Below are 19,550 nucleotides of genomic sequence, written 5' to 3' on the forward strand. Positions count from 1 at the left end.
CCTTGGTGGATATGGAGCAGTAGTGCATGAAAGTGCTAGTTTCCACACATCGGTCAATTTCTCTGCAGACATGAAAAGTGGCAACAGTGAAGCATTCTAGGAGTCACATGGTTCAAATTCTAGGGACAAGGGACATGTCTCTACCTTTGCCACCCAGTTCCTGTCCCTGGCGGCAGCTACATGTGTTTTTGGGTGTCCATCTAGATCAGAGATGGGGAACGTTTTTCTGCCAAGGTCCATTTGAATATTGATAACATTTGTGGGCCATACACCATTATCAACTTAAAAATTAGCCTGCTATATTTGGTCAAACATTTAATGAACTCGCCTCTAATGCCTTGGCAGGGCCAGACCAAATGATTTCGCTACGGCCCATGGGCCAGAGGAAAGTATATTGTATTAGGTGTGCTAGGCTGTCGTAATAAAATGCAGATTGTGTGGCTTGACAATGGGAATTTTTCTCACAATGCTGAAGGCTAGAAGTCGCAGGTCAGGGTGTTGGTAGGTTTAGTTTCTCCTGAGGTCTTTCCCCATGGCTTGCGGATGACCTTTCCCATGTTGTCACCCCCCCCCCCCCCAATCTATATCAAAATTTCCTGTTATAAGGATACCAGATTGGATTAGGCCCACCCAAACAGGCTCATTTTAACTTAAATCATCTCTTTGAAGGCCCCATCTCCAAATATAGCCACATTCTGAGGGTGTGCGTGGGGGCTAGAACTTAGGAATTTGGGGGGTAGGGGTAACGTGTATAGGTTTTTACAAAATGTATAATTTCGGTACTTGAATAGATTTAACTAATACATTAGTGTATTTTTAAACTTTAAAGCATCTTTTCAAGTATTGTATTTTCAAATAAATATTTAAGGATTAGATTAGTTGGCATTCTAGAGGCCTAGTGTTGAGCAGCTAAAATGATCAAAGGAAAAGGTCTTCATGTGTGTAGACAGGCTGACAGTAATTCTTCACACCATGACTTAAAGGGAATCTGGGGAAACAAGGGTTAATATAACAAACATGGTACTGAAATGTGATTAAGAACAAAACCTGACTAAATAGCTTTGTCCTTCAATGAAGCAACAACTGATGGAAAAGCTCTTGAACCAGAAGCAAAAGGTAGCTGAAAATCTGATTCTTTTGAAGAAAAAAGATGCTTTAATTGGCTGGTCTTACCTATCTATACAAAGATGAAAAGTATGGGAAAAACAAGAGTTGGGGATCAAAGCAGGTGGTGCAGGAGTGGTGGCAATAGCTGCGGAGCCCCCAAAGCAAGCAGAACTGTGGTTTGGGGAGGAGGGGCTTGTTAAAGCGCTGTGCTTGCCACTGGGCGTTTGGGCCATCGGAGACAGTGCGTGCTTCCACGCTGTCTGTGAATGTACAGACCAAGTTCAGTGTTAAAGACCAACTATGACCTCAGAGAATGGACAAATGTACTTTTGACCAATGAAAACAATTTCAGGAGGCTGTGTAGAAGATGGAAAGGTACTTCATCAATGGGTTACTTCCAGTTTTGTCACCTCCTTCACCCTTGTGAAAAATTCCCTAGTTGAAGTTCAAACATGTCTTAAAGAAAACCTTGCTTTACGTTTCTATAAAAACTTGTGTAAGCTTTCACTGTCCTATGACACTGACACCAGTTCTCACACAATACCAGTGGCTTGTGGGGCAGTGCAGTGTTAAGCAGAACAATGGACCTGTGGGTTCTGAGAAGTCGTCACCCTGGCCCGTTAACCGGGAGGTACTGTTGTGACTGCAGAAAAAGAACATGGGTATATCGGGCAGAGCACCGATCGATGGTCTCTGCATTCGTGGACAGCGGGGCAACAGTGCAGCCTTCTAGGAAACGAAGGACAAAACCAGATTGGTGCGTTTTATTTGGATCTTTGGAAGTGCTAACGATTACAAATTTAATACCTATGCTCAGTGAAGCCTGATGCTTGTGGGGAATCATGAGCCCTGGCAAGTGCCCAGGGTGCTACTGATGTCCCTCCACTGCTCTTGTATTCCGGAACCTTCAGTAACGCCACCTACTACCAGATCTATGCTTTACCAACTCGCCAGTCCTGGTTCTGGCCCCTCAGCTGTCCAATCCCCATGCCTAGTGCTGCTTTTCCCCCCACACCTTTGTGCCCAGCATGCTTTCCCCGTGCAGCCCACCCACCAGCTCCCACGCTCATCACTGGACTTGCCTTGGAGCTCCTTCAAAGATGCAGGCATACGTGAAATTTGGTACTTAATTCCAGTAACGTGCTCACGCAGGGCTCTTGTTACATGTTCCCATCTCGCCCTCACAAGCCTAGAGAAAAGGGTCGCTGTTTGCAGGGCACTGCCGTTGTGTGGCCGGGCCAGGACCCATCGATCTCTACCTAGAACTCCCTGCTGCTGCTCCTGGCCGCTTGCGTCGCAGCCCTCTGTGCTACGTGGTCATTGAGGGCAGAGCAAACTACATAAAACAATATGTGTTGCCCTGACCGGTGTGGCTCAGTGGATAGAGCACTGGCCTGCGGACTGAAGGGTCCCAGGTTTGATTCCGGTCAAGGGCATGTACCTGGGTTGCGGGCATATCCCCAGTGGGGGGTGTGCAAAAGGCAGCTGATAGATGTTTCTCCCATCGATGTTTCTGGCTCTCTATCCCTCTCCCTTCCTCTCTGTAGAAAATCAATAAAATATATTAAATAAAATAAAATTAAAACAAACAAACAAACAAAAACCAATACGTGTTTGGGTCTCTCCAATGAGCATGGCTGAAATGACTCCTAGATTTCTAGCTGAATATCTTTTTCTGCTCCCAAAGCTCTGGCACCTAATTTGAGATGATCCAGGTTCTGTAAATTGGGTTAAAATATATACTAGTTTGCAGACTTTCAAAATAAAACTAAAATGGTATTGGTGGCAGGGTGAGCAGCACTTAAAAAATTTGATATTAAATTCCCACAATCTTAGACAAACATCTTTATTTAGTAAATCAAATAAATAGGGTAAAAAAAATCATAGTAGCAACTTCACACAAAGATACAAGAACAAACTTAGAATTACTTGCTCAAGTTATTCAGAATGGAAGAAAATTCTTCAAGTGCTCACAAGTAGCACGGAAAATATGTGCTTATATTACTTGCTTTTCGATCGACATCTACTTGTTTACAGTAAGGTCCACACTCCTTACAGTAAAATAGCCCCCTCCCGCCCCCTCTGGTGCACAGCCTAAAAGGCTAGGAGTGCGAATGTTAATGTAATACAAGCTTTTCTGTCTTTACAACTTGATGAGAATCGTCTTACAGCTTTTTACTAATACAGATTATCAACAGGTTCATGAAATCTTTAGCATACTAAGGGAAAGGAAAGAACACAACCCTGCACTTTGGGCCCAGCCACCCATTTTACAGACATGGATCCCGGATTTCAGAATGACAGCAGGATCACTGTCCCATCCCGAACAGCGGCAGGTACATGGCACTGGGCACTGCACACGCTGTTTACTTCAGCTTCTTGGGTAGGGCTATGCACAGTGCCTATACATTTTTATATCATCTCTAGATGTATGGGTAAGCCCATGTATGTCCTACCAACTTTATTCCTCACTGCAGATGCTTTAGTTTTACATCTACCAAATCTTGACAATGACATTTGGTTCTGGATTGTTACATCAAGATCAAGCTGTATGAATGAGGAAAGTCAAAAGCTTATTCTCAGATTTTCAAAGATGTTTCAAGGATATTGATAAAGAAATCCTTATAAATAACTGTTCAGAAGCAAATATTAATCTACTAGAGGCCCAGTGCACGGGATTTGTGCACTGGTGAGGGGTATGGCCTGCGGGGATCAGCCCACCATGGGAGCGCACTGACTGCCAGGGGGCAGTTCCTCTGTTGAGTGTCTGCCCCCTGGTGGTCAATACGTGTCATAGCGGCTGGTTAACTGGTCGTTCTGCCGTTCGGTCGCTGGCCTTTTATTATATAGGATTGATAATTCTAAGAAACTGTACTATTTTTATCTATAAGGAATTTCACTAGGCTTAAATAAATTAACACTACAAGTAAAACTTTCCCAGGCTATTTAATCAAGTAACTTACAATGTACACATTCCTGAGTATATTCCATTGTAGCGACATTGTTTATTTCCGAATTTTTCTGTGCTTAGCTTAAGAGGTGTTTCTTTCCAAGAAACTGAACTTTTCTGTCAAATGCACTGGATCGAATAGGAGAATTTGGTTCATAAAATGGATTCATTGCAAACTAGGAAAGAAGAAAGTATTAGTGAGTTTGTCAGAGTAAAAAGACTGACAAATCATGAGTCTCTAAATTATTTTGAGCTTTAAATGAAAAGAAATCATTAAACACATTCAAAACAAGTCAGAAGATCACATTTTTAAATTTCCATAAAAATGTTCTATTGTTAAATAGCAACTTCCCCTTAAGGAAATTTCTTTCTCGGTGTTATAGTTTTGAGCAGTACCTGTGGTGAAACTGATGGTGGTATGATAAGTGTTGCCTATGTAAGCAAAATTAACTCAGGATTCACCCTGTGTGTGAATTACTAATCTTATATTCATTGTAAACATATGAATTAATCTGTAAGACCTACATAAAATACAAATGAAAAATGTGCCATATCATGGGTCTCTAAGTTAAGAAAAAGTTACACCACACTGATTAAAAACTACTCTTGTGTGGTAACTTTTTAAGAATCAGGTTTTTAATACTCTCCTTTAACACAAGGCTAAGTGACCAGTTTCTCAGATAATGCAACAAATGTATCGTAACAGTCAGAGAAAATTATTAACAACAAATGGAATCACTAATGAGGAAAGGAGTTAGCAATTTTTACACCTTAATCACTTTGTCTACCTTTATAAAAGGACTAGATATTCTTACTTGCTAGTGCTGACTAGGAATATTGTTAGTATGCAAAAATCTTGTGCAAATACAGAATATTTAAATTATTAAGAAATACTGTTGTTAGCACTGCAGTTTAACTACTGATGTCCTATTATTTTATTTTTTCCAATTAAATACAAGAAATGCAGGTGGCACCAATCTCCTTGGGTGACTATTTGATAATATATGAATCACTTCCTGCTGGTTTATGATCAGTATTCATTGCACTGTAACTTATTTGTAAAGTAGATGGAAAGCATTTTAGATTGAAATTATAAAGCAATTTCTCTTATGGAGAATACTTCCTTCCCTCTCTTTAGGGTTCCCTAGTAAAATCAACTATATGCACCAAAAGAGGGAGAAAGAAGTAGATTTTAAAATAACCACAAGCCCTGGCCGGTGTTTCTCAGTGGTTAGAGCAGGGGTGGGCAAACTTTTTGACTCGAGGGCCACAATGGGTTCTTAAACTGGACCGGAGGGCCGGAACAAAAGCATGGATGGAGTGTTTGTGTGAACTAATATAAATTCAAAGTAAACATCATTACATAAAAGGGTACGGTCTTTTTTTTTTTTTAGTTTTATTCATTTCAAACGGGCCGGATCCGGCCCGCGGGCCGTAGTTTGCCCACGGCTGGGTTAGAGCATAAGCCTGTGGACTGGAAAGGGTCATGGGTTCAATTCCGGTCAAGGGCATGTGACTGGGTTGCAGGCTCTATTCCCAGCCCCCGTTGGGGCGTGTGTGGGAGGCAACCAATTGATGTGTCTGTCTGTACTTCCCCTCCTACTCGCTCTAAAAAAAGTCAATGGGAAAAATATCCTTGGCTGAGGATTAACAACAACAAAATAACTATGAGTTCTTTCCCTAAATACATGTTAATCTGGTGAAAACTTGCCTGATGAGGGAGCTGCCAGGGATGGTCTGACTGAGGGAGAGCTGCTCTGAGATGAAAACTACTACAAGGGACTCGCTTTGACAGGCCAGTTCCCTGCCGTTTGAATCCCTTTTATCAGTTTTAAAAAGTTATAGAACATACATACCTTTATGTATAGTTCATAGACATCAGTAAAGAAGTTCTTTATTCCATCTTCTTGTCTTACATCATGAAGCATAATAAATCTCATATGTGAAATAATTAAGGTGTAATCTTAGAAATGTAAAATTAAAAGCAATAGTTCAAAGTTAGCTTAGTTTTTACCTTAAAGAGAACATAATCTTTAAAGTTAAAAAATAAAAGTAAAACCACCCTTGATAGGGTTCAGATAAACCTTAGTTTTACATACCAGACTTGGTTTTAAAATGATTTAAAGAAAATGTATTTTTTCCCTGAAAAAAATAAAAGTAGCTACGTAAATGGCAATTTTCACCTGACACTTTAAAGTTCATCAACTTATCCTGGCATCTGTGTCCCATGTTCTAGTTGGTTACCCCAACCTGTAGTTAGGTATCTTTATTAAGAAGGTAAGGATATGACCTGCAGTAACAAATGCTGAAACAAACCACTCATTGAACTTGTCCACAGTTTTCAAGTACATGTTGTTTGACAGCCACATATTCTCATCCACCAGGTCAAGGGCAGCATGAGCTATGAACTGGTTCAGATGACGATGGTCGTCCTAGATGACAGTGTGAGCAGCACCAGGTTAACATTTCCATACAGCATCAAGACAGCCAACATTTCAATCTGTAAATCCTATACAGTTCTTCTTGCGGGGGGACACTTTATTTTTCTAAAAAAGTATATTTTTATTGATTTCAGAGAGGAAGGGAGCGAGAGATAGAAACATCAATGATGAGAGAGAATCACTGATTGGATGCCTCCTGCACGCCCCACACTGGAGGTCAAGCCTGCAACCTGGGCATGTGCTCTGACCAGAATCAAACCGTGACTTCCTGGTTCATAGGTTGATGCTCAACCACTGAGCCATGCCAGCTGGGCTACTTTTAAATTTGGTATCTAAAATTCAATAAATAGAAATAGCCGATTATAATATACTAATTATAATATTAATAAAATGTTTTCAAGAAACTAAAAAAAATTTAATTTTGCAAGAAGGAAGCTACCAGTTTCCGTAACCTTTTAAGCATGTGGGGGAAAAAATACTCTGTTGGAAAACAAATAGATCCTCCTTTCAAGAAGCCTGTATTCTTTTAGAGCAGAGGTTCTCAACCCGTGGGTCGCAACCCTTTGGCAGTCAAACGACCCTTTCACAGGGGTCGCCTAAGACCATCCTGCATATCAGATATTTACATTACGATTCATAACAGTAGCAACATTACAGTTATGAAGTAGCAACGAAAATAATTTTTAAAAAAATATATTTTATTGATTTTTTACAGAGAGGAAGGGAGAGGGATAGAGAGTTAGAAACATCGATGAGAGAGAAACATCGATGAGAGAGAAACATCGACCAGCTGCCTCCTGCACACTCCCCACTGGGGACGTGCCCGCAACCAAGGTATATGCGCCTGACCGGAATCGAACCCGGGACCCTTGAGTCCGCAGTCCGATGCTCTATCCACTGAGCCAAACCGGTCAGGGTGCAACAAAAATAATTGGGTTGGGTCACAACATGAGGAACTGTATTTAAAGGGCCAGAAGGTTGAGAACCACTGTTTTAGAGGAAGACAGGAAAAAATACCTAAAAGGTTGTGGATAAAGGACAGCAACATAGGTAAGCTGGGGCTAAGGACAGAGAGGTGACATTGGCACAGGCCTCAAGGTGGGGTGAGGGGGAGGCTTCCTGTGTAGTGACACCTGGTGAGCAGTGAAGGCAAGCGAGGAGGTGGCACTCCTAACATGGTGGCATGACTCTTTCAGGTGTAAGGAGTTTACAAGGCAGGGGGACCTGGGAGTGGCAGGAGGCCATGCTTAACCCTTGTGAACACTCAGTCCCCTGTGTGATAGCAGGAGACAGTCCTGTCAGAGCTGGGAGTGTCCTTTTCACAGGCTGACAGAGCTGAACTGGAGAAGGTGGGAATGTCCCACCATATTGTGGAGGGGGCGTTCACCACCTGAAATGGTCTTACTCCTGTGGAATTCTTACTTTCCATATGCATTTTCAGAGAACACCTCCGTTATGGGTTGAATTGTACCCCCACCCATTCCTGTGTTGCAGTCCCCACCCCCAGGACCTTAGAATGCAGCCTTATTTGGAAAGAGGGTTGTTGTAGATGTAACTACAGTGGGGCCTTGACTTACGAGTTTAATTCGTTCCGAGACCGAGCTCGTTAAGGAGCTCATTAACTCAAATTACTCTATCAACTCAATGCAAAAAGTCCACTGAGAGAGGCTCGTATCTCGAAAAACTCGTTAGTCGGGACACTCGTAAGTCAAGGCCCCACTGTAGTTAGCATGAGTTCATGCTAGAGAAGAGTGGGCTCCAGTGTGACTGGTGTATTTATAAAAAAGGGGACCCTTGGACACAGACACACCCAGGGAGAACGCCAGGTGGAGACTGGAGTTGTGCTGCCACCAGGCAAGGAACTACCAGGAACTAGGAGAGAGGCCGGAACAGATCCTTCGAGAGCACCTTCCCTGCCGGGGCCTTCTGACCTCCAGACTGAGACAGAACATTCCCATCGTGCTAAGCCACCCAGGTTTTGTGCTCTGTGGCGGCAGCCCTGGGAAACTGTACAGATCCTTTGCTGAGGAGGCTGTTCCCACAACTGGGCTGGAGGAAGGCTGCCAGTTACCCTGGAATCCCTCGCACAGCTAAAGCATGTTTACTTCATGCCCGTTGCCAAGATGCAGCTAATTTAATCCTTAGAGAAGGGATGTATTTCGTGTCTGGCTTATAGCAGCATTTTCCATTACTTTACAGGGATGATCAATCTTGAGAGATTAGGAGAAAACTATAGAAATGCTTTCAGAAGGTAAGTGGTAGCATCTTGCGATGAAGTACTTTTATATGCACTGCTTTATGTACCACCAGGCCCCGGAGTGCACAGGAACTATAATTGAGTAGTGGTGTAACACAAAGCCATCACTGCTACAGAGATGCCTCAAACCAAAGTTTTAATGAGCTGCGTGCTCATAGGGATGTGGGAAAAGAATGTAGCACCAACACCTGGTAGGATAATTACATTTCTATCATATTTTACTGGCAAGATCTGAATAGTTGACAAGCATCCTACACTAGACTGGACATTATGCATTACAATGAATTTGAAAAATCAACTCCTGTCTTAAAGAACATTAAAGCTTATTTTTGGAGGTCGGGAGACACAGCACAACTTCTGGGCAATTAGGAACGTGGACTGGTACGGAAAGATGGAAGGGACCCAGCTATTCTCATCTCAAGGCTCTATGGCTCTGTTTATTCTGAATGGAGACGTTTGCCAACCCAGTGTGTTTTTCTACAGCCATTCTTGATAAGGAAGCTGGGTGTGTCACTGGGGAGGAGAGCATATGGGCACCAGCCAGAGATAAGGTAGGTCACTGGGAACTGCCATCGTCTTGGGCAGCAGGAAGACATGTAAGTAAGGGTCCCTTTTAACCCTCCCAGGTGTAAATGGATCTACTATGTATGTCCTGATGAAAAATGTGACTTGCTGGGGCACAATGGGCTTTCATGGCATTTCAAGGCAGCAACGACTGTTCTTTCAGACCCACTATGGGTGGACCATGTTTCTATGCACTTAAGGAGTAGCTTTTCCTAGTTGGGTGGCACAGTGGACTGAAGACCAGGAAAAGAGGCCCAGAGCTTCCTCCCAGTACATGCTAAGTGTGTGCTGATAAAGGATGAAGCAATTTATTGAACCTTCCCTGACTGGCTGGCTTCTACCAGCCCATGGGACTCCAGAGCAAACCTCGCTTAATTGTTATCTCATCTGTCCAGATCTCCAGTTCGAAAAGCACATTACACCATTATCATTACAACAGCATGACAGTTCTCACGGGGTTTGTTAAGGTTCCATACGCACTTTGGATTCTGCTTTTCCAGGTGGCAGAAACTCCATTTCAAAAACTGGATTGTCATGGTGGCCAACAATCACGAAGTAGAAGCTTCCAGACATTGTCTCCAATATATGGCTCCTAATTAAATGAAAAGAAAATGCATTTAGTACTCAATACTGAAAACCAAAAATGGTTAGCTGGGAGTGTACAGTCCCGGGGAAAGTACAACCTAGGTGTGCCAGGGCCCAGGATGCATCATGCCTCACAGGGACTCCTGCTGATTCACTCAGAACATGCAACAAAAGCCAAAGAAGTTCGAAATATATTTCCTAACGAACGCAATACTTTGTAAAGGAAATCAGGCTAGAGCTGGCGCATGTAACCCAGGAATTGGAAGGCCAGGTCTGGAAAAAAAGGCAGGCAGGAGACTCTCTTGGCATGCTGAAGTAAGTAGGATTTAAGATACTATTTGGAGCAGGGCTTGTTACACTACAGCCTACAGGCCAAATCTGGCCTTATCTGTCTTACTATAGTCAAAGGCTGCTTTTGCCCTACAGTGGCAGAGGTGAGCAGTTGTGACAGGGATAGCCTGGTGCTTTACAGAAAAAAATGGTCCCTGTTTTAGGGGAAAATGAGAAAAGGGCCCAAATAGTAAAACTGCATAACCAAGACAAGCAGGAATGATACAAAAGCTGTGCAAAATAGGAGAATTGGCCAGAATTCTCAAGAGAAAGTGAGGGGAAGAGGGATGGGAGCTTGAAATGTTAACCAAGTCAGCAATGACATCATTCATTTTTGCTGGAAGAGGTTTCCTAGCTGGAGTTTGCCAAGGGAAGGGCTTACTTTCTTCACAAACATTTAAGCAGCAGAGAGAAAAGATAAGGCAGACACCTCCCCCAATGCACATTTAAGCAGCAGCAGCAGCAGACAATTAATGTATAAAGGAAGATAACCACCCACAAAATACTTGTCTCCTGTATGGAAATCCATGACTGGGAGAGAAGCATGGTGCTAAGTACCGAGTGAGGACAAACAAAAAGGAAGCTGAAGGAAATACTGCATAAAGGTTGTATCACAAACTACACAGCTGAGCAGGACTTGAGCTGCCAAGAATTTGATTTCACAAACAGCTGGAGAAGGGAAGTAACTATTCAATTATGACAAGGAAAAACTGAAGGGTGGGTGAAGTGGAAGGAAAAGAAACCATACAACCACATAGTCTCAGGAAGGGAATATCTACAATCATTTAATGTTAGAGGGCTTACTATGCCTAGGTAATGGGCAAAAGGGAGACACTCTCTAGAACTCTGTGCTGTCATATATATGGAACTTTCTGCGAGAATGGAAATGCTCTGTACCTGTGCTGTGCGATCTAGTAGCCACTGCCGACTAAGGAGCATTTGAAATGTGGTTCATGTCTGCAGAACTGAATTTGAAATTTTATTTAATTTTAATGGATTAAATAGCCACACGGGGTTCATGGCTACTGTACTGGACAGTGTAGCTCTAGAGCAGTGGTTCTCAACCTTCCTAATGCTGCGACCCTTTCATACAGTTCCTCATGTTGTGGTGACCCCCAATTTCATTGTTTCACATTGAACATCATGAAAGCATAGTGATGAATCACAAAAACAATATGTAATTATATATGTGTTTTCCGATGGTCTTAGGCGACCCCTGTGAAAGGGTCGTTCGACCCCCAAAGTGGTCGTGACCCACAGGTTGAGAACCACTGCTCTAGACCAATGACTGCAAACTTTTTTTTTTTTAAATTCCAGGATCTCTTCCACCTTCCCTCCACCCATGAAGTATTACTTAAACTCCAATATGTAACACAAACAATACAAATAAAGCACCACAACAGCTGTGTTTGTGTAAGTTGTGTGTGCGCCTGCTCAACGTTCCCATCACCTGAAGGAGGGACCCTTCGAGCATCTGCAAGGGAGACTAGGCCTGGAGGAGTGGAGAAGGGAGCTAAACAGAACTTGGCAATGGATTAAATGGGAGGACTGAAGATGTTTCCAAATGTTTGGCTGAGGTGATCAAGCAGAATATCAGGATGCCATGCTATTCACTGAGAAAACAAATAAGGGAAGGAAGAGGGATGAAAACATGTCAGTTTCCAACATGGTATGGTAGCCAGAATAGCCTTCCTGACCACCTGCTCCCCCCCCGCCAAATGTCCACATCCTAATCTTGGGAACCTGTGAATGAATGTTAATTTACCAGGTAAAGTGGAATTAAGGCTACAAATGGAACTGAGGTTGCTCATGAGCTGACCTTAGATAGGAGATGATCGTGGGCTACCCAGGTGGGCCCAGTGCAAGCACAAGGGGCTTTAAAAGTGGAGGGAGGCACGAGAGGCAGTCAGGTGACTACAGGTCCTGGCTTTAACGATGGAGGAAGAGGTCACCAGTCACAGAATACTGGTGGCATCCAGAAGCTGGAAAGGACAAAGGAACAGAGTCTCCCCAAGAACAGAGTCTCCCCAGGAAGCCTCCAGAAGGGAACGCAGCCTGATACCTGGATTGCAGCCCAGTGAGACCCACGTCGGACTTCTATGCTAAGAACTGTAATGTAATGCATTTGTGTTGTTTCAAGCCACTAAATTTGTGGCAATTTGTTAGGGCAGCAATAGGAAACTAACACACATGTCAGAGCTGGAAAAAAAGAAAAAAAAACCTCCCTTGCAAGTACGAGAAAAAAGGAAATATTCAAGGAAGCGTCAGCCAAAAGGTAAAAGTGCATTCTGTAAAGAGAGCCGGAACAGAGGGAGTTCATTTACCATGGCACATGGGTAGCAAAGCATTGTTGGAAAGGTGGGTCTAGGGCAGCCGTGGGCAAACTACGGCCCGCGGGCCGGATCCGGCCCGTTTGAAATGAATAAAACTATTGAAAAAAGAGACCGTACCCTTTTATGTAATGATGTTTACTTTGAATTTATATTAGTTCACACAAACACTCCATCCATGCTTTTGTTCTGGCCCTCCGGTCCAGTTTAAGAACCCATTGTGGCCCTCAAGTCAAAAAGTTTGCCCACCCCTGGTCTAGGGCAACTGTGCGTCAAGATGGACCTACCTTAGGGCAATATGGGGAATGAACATGGAAAAGAACAGGGACTGTGGTTTTTTCCAGCCTGAATCCCTGACACCGAGCCTAGTATATAATAAGTGCTCAATGTTTGCAGAATGGAGCTGCGGGGGGGGGGGGGGGAGGGAGGGCTGTAGTTTACAGTGTGAGATGACCCTAAGAATAGGGGAGAGGGAATGCTGGAGTGAGAGGCAGGGTGGGATTAACCAGCCCAGCTGAGGCCTGTGGGGTGGGGAGGAAGGGGAGTACTCAAGAGGCCTGATAGCTGGAGTCTGTTCAAGCTATTAACAGCACCTTTCTGAGAAGCTGCTGAGGTTCCTTACATAAAGCAATCCTCCATTACACGGGGAAGGGCTAGTTGCCTGAGGGTAGGGGAGGCAGGACTGCACCTGTGGTGAGGACAGCAGCAGCCTCTGGTTGCTAGGGTGACCTGAGCTGCTTTAGGGAGAGAGACAACTAAAGAAATCAAGGTGGTGCTATAAGGAGCTCAGGGTTACCTTGAACTCAAAGAGGCTGTGCACATAATGTAGGAAGTAGGGCACTAACTAGTAATGAACACAGAAATGGGACCTGGGACCTTCAGAAACCTGTGAGGCTACCATCAGAAAGGCAAAAGCCCAAATGAGCTGAAATGTGTGGACTAAGTTAAGAAAAAGAAAGCCTTTTTAGGCTACAGTCAGGAAAAAGCAGGGTTTCTCGAAAGGTCAACTGCTTCAAGCACCTGGTATACAAAGTACAGAGGATGCAGATCTGCTGAACTTCAATTTCCTTAAAAAGAGTGATTTTCCAACAGCAAATGTGGAAGAATCAAGGTTAGGTAGGCTATGAACCTCAAGATGGGAATATTAAAAAAATCTAGACATTTCAATAAATACAGGTATTCAGTTCTCAGCAAACTACATATCTTGGATTAACAAATGTGATTATACATCTAGTGATCAGTGATATTTGAGAACTCGCAGGAACAGAAAAGAGCCATATCATCAGATACAGGTAAATGTTATTCCTATTTTCAAACACTAAAAGGCTTATCTCCTAGTCTATAATTGGGTACTTTCAGAGAAATGAAAAGACCAATAGAAATATGTATTAAATGGCTGCCTTTGGTTAGACACCATACTGAGAACTTTTATTATACATTATTCAATGTGGATCCCTACACAAAAAGAGTAGGTTGTTATTCATTCACGTAACCCCTGGTTATACTGAGAACAAGTCATACCAAACTTAAATTTTATGTTTTGGAAGGGAAATTAGGAGGCAGTAAATCATTTTTGGAAATAGTTTGGTGTACACCTAGAAACAACTAGACCTTTAGCTTGCCTGATAACACAGTCCGGTATCCCCAGAGCTATAACAGTGCTGGGGCCCAGAAAACACTCCTTATAACAATAATTGTGAGATGAAGCCAACTTATCACATTCAAAGATATGCTAAGGGCAACACATTTATTAGAAGGCAAAAGGCAAGATTCAAAAATATCTCCACAGCTAAGAGAACTAGGCGTGAAATTAACAAAGTAGAATTTAATAGGATGCAAAATAAAGTCCGGTACTTGGGCTTGGAAAAAATGAGCTGCACAACAGGGTGAGGAAACCTAGCTTAAGAGCAGTGCATCTACAAGCACCCATTTTCATTTATTGCAAACTGAATAAGAGACAGCAGTCTGAAACAGTGGTCACAAAAAGCTAATGCAATACCAAGCTGCATTAAGAGAAGACAATGTCCTCTTCACAAATAATATCATCTCTGGGTAAGTAGTCAGTTCTGGGAATTGTATTTTAAGTGAATCAATAACTGAACTGTGTGTGGGGGGAGGAGGGTGGGATCTAGGCTAGGGAATGCTCTGGACAAAAAACTGAGGATGTTTAAACTGAGGAAGGGAAATACTTTTTTTTGGGGGGGGGTGAAGGTGGGGAGCAGTGTCCAGCACAATGTCATCTGTAGAGAAGATACACTGTCTAATGGAAAAGGGAGCTGACTAGGAATGGCAAATGGGTTTCTTTTCCTGAGCCAGTTCGAATCACTGGTAGTGACTGCCAGGAACTGGTGCTGAGATCCTAAGACTTAAGTGTGGTCAGCAGGAAAGATCGCTGTGATTAATTATCCACTGTCGTGGGTGATGGTGGGGGAAGGGCAGTTGGCCTCAGCGAGTGCCAAGCGGTGACTCTTTTTGCCACCATCCAAAGCATACCCATTAAAGCCCAGATGAAGTCATACTTTTCCCGCAGAGATGTCTCTGCGGGCTTCCATCTTCCACTCTCTTTTTTTTTCTAAACTCCACTCGAGTTTACAGTAATCTCAGCCCATCTTTATCTTTCTCACAGCATGCAAACACAAACTTTAGCTCACTGATTTTCAACCAGTGACTTTTGCCTCCCCGAGGACATCTGGCAATGCCTGAGACATTCAGTAAGGTCAGAACTGGTGCGGAGGCGCTGCATTTAGTGGGCAGAGAGGCCAGGGACAGGGCTAACCACCCCGCGGTGCACAAGGCAGCGCTCCCTACAAAGAGTTTTCGGGCCCCAAAGGGCAAGACAGCGCTCCCTACAAAGAGTTTTCGTGCCGCGGTTACGGAGCCCTGTGACCCAGTACAAGGCAAAAGATGCAAAACCCCAAGCTGGCGGAGCTCGCCGGATGCAATGCCTGGGCTGTGATGGGACCAGCCACCGGGGGGCTGGCCGGGTTGGGCCCGGCGCCCCAGGCCGCAACTGGATGGAGTGACAGGGTTAACACTCAGATCACGCGGCCCCGGATGTCCCCCAAAGCGCCCGCCTCCTCCCCCAATCCTCGCTCTATCCCCTACCTGCGCCCCTAGACGCAGACTTCGTAAGAAGGTATCCACGGAGCTTCCGCTGCGGCGACTAGCGCTCGGAACTTCAGTAAGGAAGCCGGACAAGCTCTCGCGAGACTCGGAGGCTACGCTCTCGCGGTAAGTGGGCGGGGCTTCGGCAGCTAGTAACGCGGGCTCGCTGGCGCAGGCGCAGTAACGCTCCGGACTTAGGTCGCTCAACCTGGCGGGTCTCGGGGAGAGGGCGGGACCGGCTGAGAGCGGCGAGGAACCACGTGGTGCCTCGGCGTCCCCGGACCCGGGTTTCCCAGACTCCTCGCCTGATGTTTCTACCTCCCAGCCTCCGGTGAGAGTGGCGATCGGGCGGTACACGACCCCACCCACCCATAGCAACCCGAGGGGAGGAAGTGCGTTTATGCGGCAGGGTTCTTAGTTCGGGGTGGGCGGGAGACCGTTGAGCGATTCCCCAGCACCGCGGTTGGGCTCTGGAGGTAGGGAGTTCCCTCGTTGCCACCTTGAGGCGGGGCGGGCGGGACTGGCTCGGTGGGAAACTGATGCCGGCGGAGATTAAGCATCTTGTTGGCTTTCGTTAAAGCGCTGACCGGGTGCGCGTGTGGGGTGCAGTGTCTTGTTGGTTTTCGTTAAAGCGCCGACCGGGTGCGCGTGAGGGGACGAAGCTTCGTGTTTGTTTCCTTCAAGCGCCGACCGGGTGTGCGTGAGGGGACGAAACTTCGTGTTTGTTTCGTTAAAGCGCCGACCGGGTGCGCGTGAGGGGACGAAACTTCGTGTTTGTTTCGTTAAAGCGCCGACCGGGTGCGCGTGAGGGGACGAGGCTTCGTGTTCGTTCCGTTAAAGCGCCAACACGGCGCGCGTGAGGAGAGGGAGCTTCCTGTTGGTTTTCGTTCAAGTGCCAATCGGGTGCGCGCTTGAAGGGACGAAGCTTCGTGTTTCTTTTCATTAAAGCGCAGACCGGGTTTGCGTGAGGGGACGAAGCTTCGTGTTTGTTTCCCTTCAAGTGCCAATCGTGAGGGGACGAAGCTTCATGTTTGTTGTCGTTCAAGCGCCAACCAGGTGCGCACTTGAGGGGACGAAGCTTCTTTTTAAAAATTTATTATGTTATTACGTATGTGTCCTTATCCCCACGTTACCCCCCAACCCCCCACTCATACCCTCACCCCCCTGTCTGTGTCCGTTGGTTAGGCCTATATGCTTGCATACAAGTCCTTTGGTTGTTTCGTGAAAGCGCCAACCGAGTGCGCACTTGAAAGGACGAAGCTTCTTAATGTTTCGGTTAAAGCGCCAACACGAAGCTTTGTGTTTGTTTTCGTTGAAGCGCCAACCGGGTGTGCACGTGAGGGGACGAGGCTTTGTGTTCATTGGTTAAAGCGCCACTGGGCGCGAGTGAGGAGGGGGCGCTTCCTGTTCGTTTTCCATTCAGGCGCCAACCGGGTGTGCACGTGGGGGGACGAGGCTTTGTGTTCATTGGTTAAAGCGCCACTGGGCGCGAGTGAGGAGGGGGCGCTTCCTGTTCCTTTTTCCATTCAAGCGCCAACCAGGTGTGCACGTGAGGGGACGAGGCTTTGTGTTCATTGGTTAAAGCGCCACTGGGCGCGAGTGAGGAGGGGGCGCTTCCTGTTCGTTTTCCATTCAAGCGCCAACCGGGTGTGCACGTGGGGGGACGAGGCTTTGTGTTCATTGGTTAAAGCGCCACTGGGCGCGAGTGAGGAGGGGGCGCTTCCTGTTCGTTTTCCATTCAAGCGCCAACCGGGTGTGCACGTGGGGGGACGAGGCTTTGTGTTCATTGGTTAAAGCGCCACTGGGCGCGAGTGAGGAGGGGGCGCTTCCTGTTCGTTTTCCATTCAAGCGCCAACCAGGTGTGCACGTGGGGGGACGAGGCTTTGTGTTCATTGGTTAAAGCGCCACTGGGCGCGAGTGAGGAGGGGGCGCTTCCTGTTCCTTTTTCCATTCAAGCGCCAACCAGGTGTGCACGTGAGGGGACGAGGCTTTGTGTTCATTGGTTAAAGCGCCACTGGGCGCGAGTGAGGAGGGGGCGCTTCCTGTTCGTTTTCCATTCAAGCGCCAACCGGGTGTGCACGTGGGGGGACGAAGCTTCTTGCTTGTTGTCCTGAAAGCGCTGTTCCCGCGGGGCTTTCCAGATTTCCCGAAGGTCAGCCACTGTTCCGTCCTCAGAAATGCCTATGCCCTCTGCCTGCCCGGTAACCGTCGGCATCTTCTCTTCCAGCTCACCATGCCCTTTAAAGAGGACGAGTTGACTCAAGATGAACTACGCAGAAAGCTGTACCAGACCTTCAAGGACCGAGGTATCCTGGACTCCCTCAAGGTATCGGCTTGAGGCATATCTGTTCTATAACGTTTACAAGTGGAAGCGGTAACAGGGAGTCCGCATTTAAACCCACTGGGTCTTGGTTTTACAAATAATACGATATGCAGGTGGTATTGGGGAGTGACGCTTTTATGTTTTGTAGAACTCGTTATCCTGGAAAGCATTCTCAAACGGTTGAGAGTTTGCCCGGTCTTCATATTCAAATAGATTTATTGACTGGCATTCAGATAGGAGCGAATAGCTTGATTAAATGAACACGTTTTCGTAAGGTTAGGCTTGTTTTATGAAGCTGGTTTGTAGGTTCCTGAGTTAATACGTGGTTTTGTAATAGTCATGTTGGAATGAACGACATTGACACCGTATAGAAAACGTTACATGTGCTGCTTACCGTAGAATAGTTTGGAGAATGAGAACTTTAAAAAAATACATGGAAAGATCTGAATATTTAATTTGGGCAGCAAATACTTATTAGTATGAATTAACAGCAAGAAATAGGGTTAATAGCAATGGATACTATTACCTCGAACATGTTTTCATTACTATATACATTTCTGAAGTATATTTTACACTGAGATGTTTAGGAAATGTGAGTTTGTTTTTACTTCTCCCTCACCCATTGTTATTGTAACTAAAGAAACAACACCACTTCAGATTCACCTGAAAAATACAGAAAACAAAGGAGGAAAAGTCATCTGATTCAACCACTTGGTATAACGGTGTGTTATTCTTAGTTCACTATTATATGGTGAACGTTTTCCTGTGTTCATAAACGTTCCTTGAAATCCTAATTTTAGTGGCCCTAGGCTCATGTTTGGATGTATGTGTAATTTAAGTAGCAGTTCCCTGGTGAATATTTTGCTTGGGTAGCAAATATTTATTATTATACTTTATATATGTTAACAGCAACGAGTAGGATTACCTCAAACATGTTTTCACTGCTATATACATTTCAGAAGTATATTTTACCCTTAAAATGGGAAATTGAGGAAAAGTGAGTTTGTGTTTTTTTTTTTCTTCTCCCTCCCTCATTGTTTTTGTAACTTAAAAAAACACACAGCATCACTTCAGATTCACCTGAAAAATACAGAAAAACTTCAAAGAAGAAAGTCGTCTCTGATTCAGCAACTTAATGGCATAATGGTTTGTGTGTGTATGTGTGTATTCTTCTTAGTTCAATATTATATAATAAGCATTTTCTTGTGTCCTTAAATGTTCATTGCAATCCTCATTTTCAGTGGCACCAGGCCCATGTTTGTATGTATGTATAATCTATGTAGCAGTCCCCTGATTAATATTTAGCTTGGGCAGCAAATATTTATTAATATACTTTATATATAAATTAATAGCAAGGAGTAGGAGTAGTTCAAATGTGTTTTCATTACTATATATATATATATATATATATATATATTTCAGAAGTATATTTTACACATAAAATGTTGAATACATCCTAGGTCTATACATCCTGCAATTGCATTTCTCATTTTTGCCTAATTAAGTGGCTTTGTATGACTCTTTATCCTGGAAAATCAAAGGGCATAAGCATTTTTTT

At 44.6% G+C, this 19,550-nt stretch overlaps 2 protein-coding genes across 4 annotated transcripts in view; one reads left to right on the forward strand and one right to left on the reverse strand.

The window, feature by feature from the left end:
• Nucleotides 1-2,937: 2,937 nt before the first annotated feature.
• TRAPPC2 (trafficking protein particle complex subunit 2) lies at nucleotides 2,938-15,763 on the reverse strand. Of its 2 annotated transcripts, none has more exons than XM_081115073.1 (5): nucleotides 15,670-15,763; nucleotides 9,800-9,911; nucleotides 6,345-6,489; nucleotides 5,914-5,999; nucleotides 2,938-4,233 (listed from the first exon to the last, which is right to left on the reverse strand). In XM_081115073.1, the coding sequence occupies exons 2-5, from the start codon at nucleotides 9,890-9,892 to the stop codon at nucleotides 4,135-4,137; spliced, it is 423 nt and encodes a 140-aa protein (XP_080971199.1). In that variant the 5' UTR covers nucleotides 9,893-9,911; nucleotides 15,670-15,763; the 3' UTR covers nucleotides 2,938-4,134. The 2 variants fall into 2 exon arrangements, with proteins under 2 accessions (XP_080971199.1, XP_080971200.1); XM_081115074.1 differs by having other exon boundaries at nucleotides 5,914-5,995; nucleotides 6,341-6,489.
• OFD1 (OFD1 centriole and centriolar satellite protein) overlaps nucleotides 15,682-19,550 on the forward strand; it is a 37,854-nt gene continuing 33,985 nt past the window's right edge. The window contains exons 1-2 of one of the 2 annotated variants that reach the window (XM_081115072.1): nucleotides 15,682-15,795; nucleotides 17,897-17,995. In XM_081115072.1, coding sequence (XP_080971198.1) covers nucleotides 17,903-17,995 — 93 coding nt within the window. In that variant the 5' untranslated portion in view covers nucleotides 15,682-15,795; nucleotides 17,897-17,902. Of the gene's footprint in view, nucleotides 15,796-15,834; nucleotides 16,001-17,896; nucleotides 17,996-19,550 lie in introns of those variants that run through there. The other variant, XM_081115071.1, reaches the window with a different exon arrangement.

The sequence above is a fragment of the Myotis nattereri genome (assembly GCF_964212035.1).
Source record: "Myotis nattereri genome assembly, chromosome: X".
Classification (NCBI taxonomy): domain Eukaryota; kingdom Metazoa; phylum Chordata; class Mammalia; order Chiroptera; family Vespertilionidae; genus Myotis; species Myotis nattereri.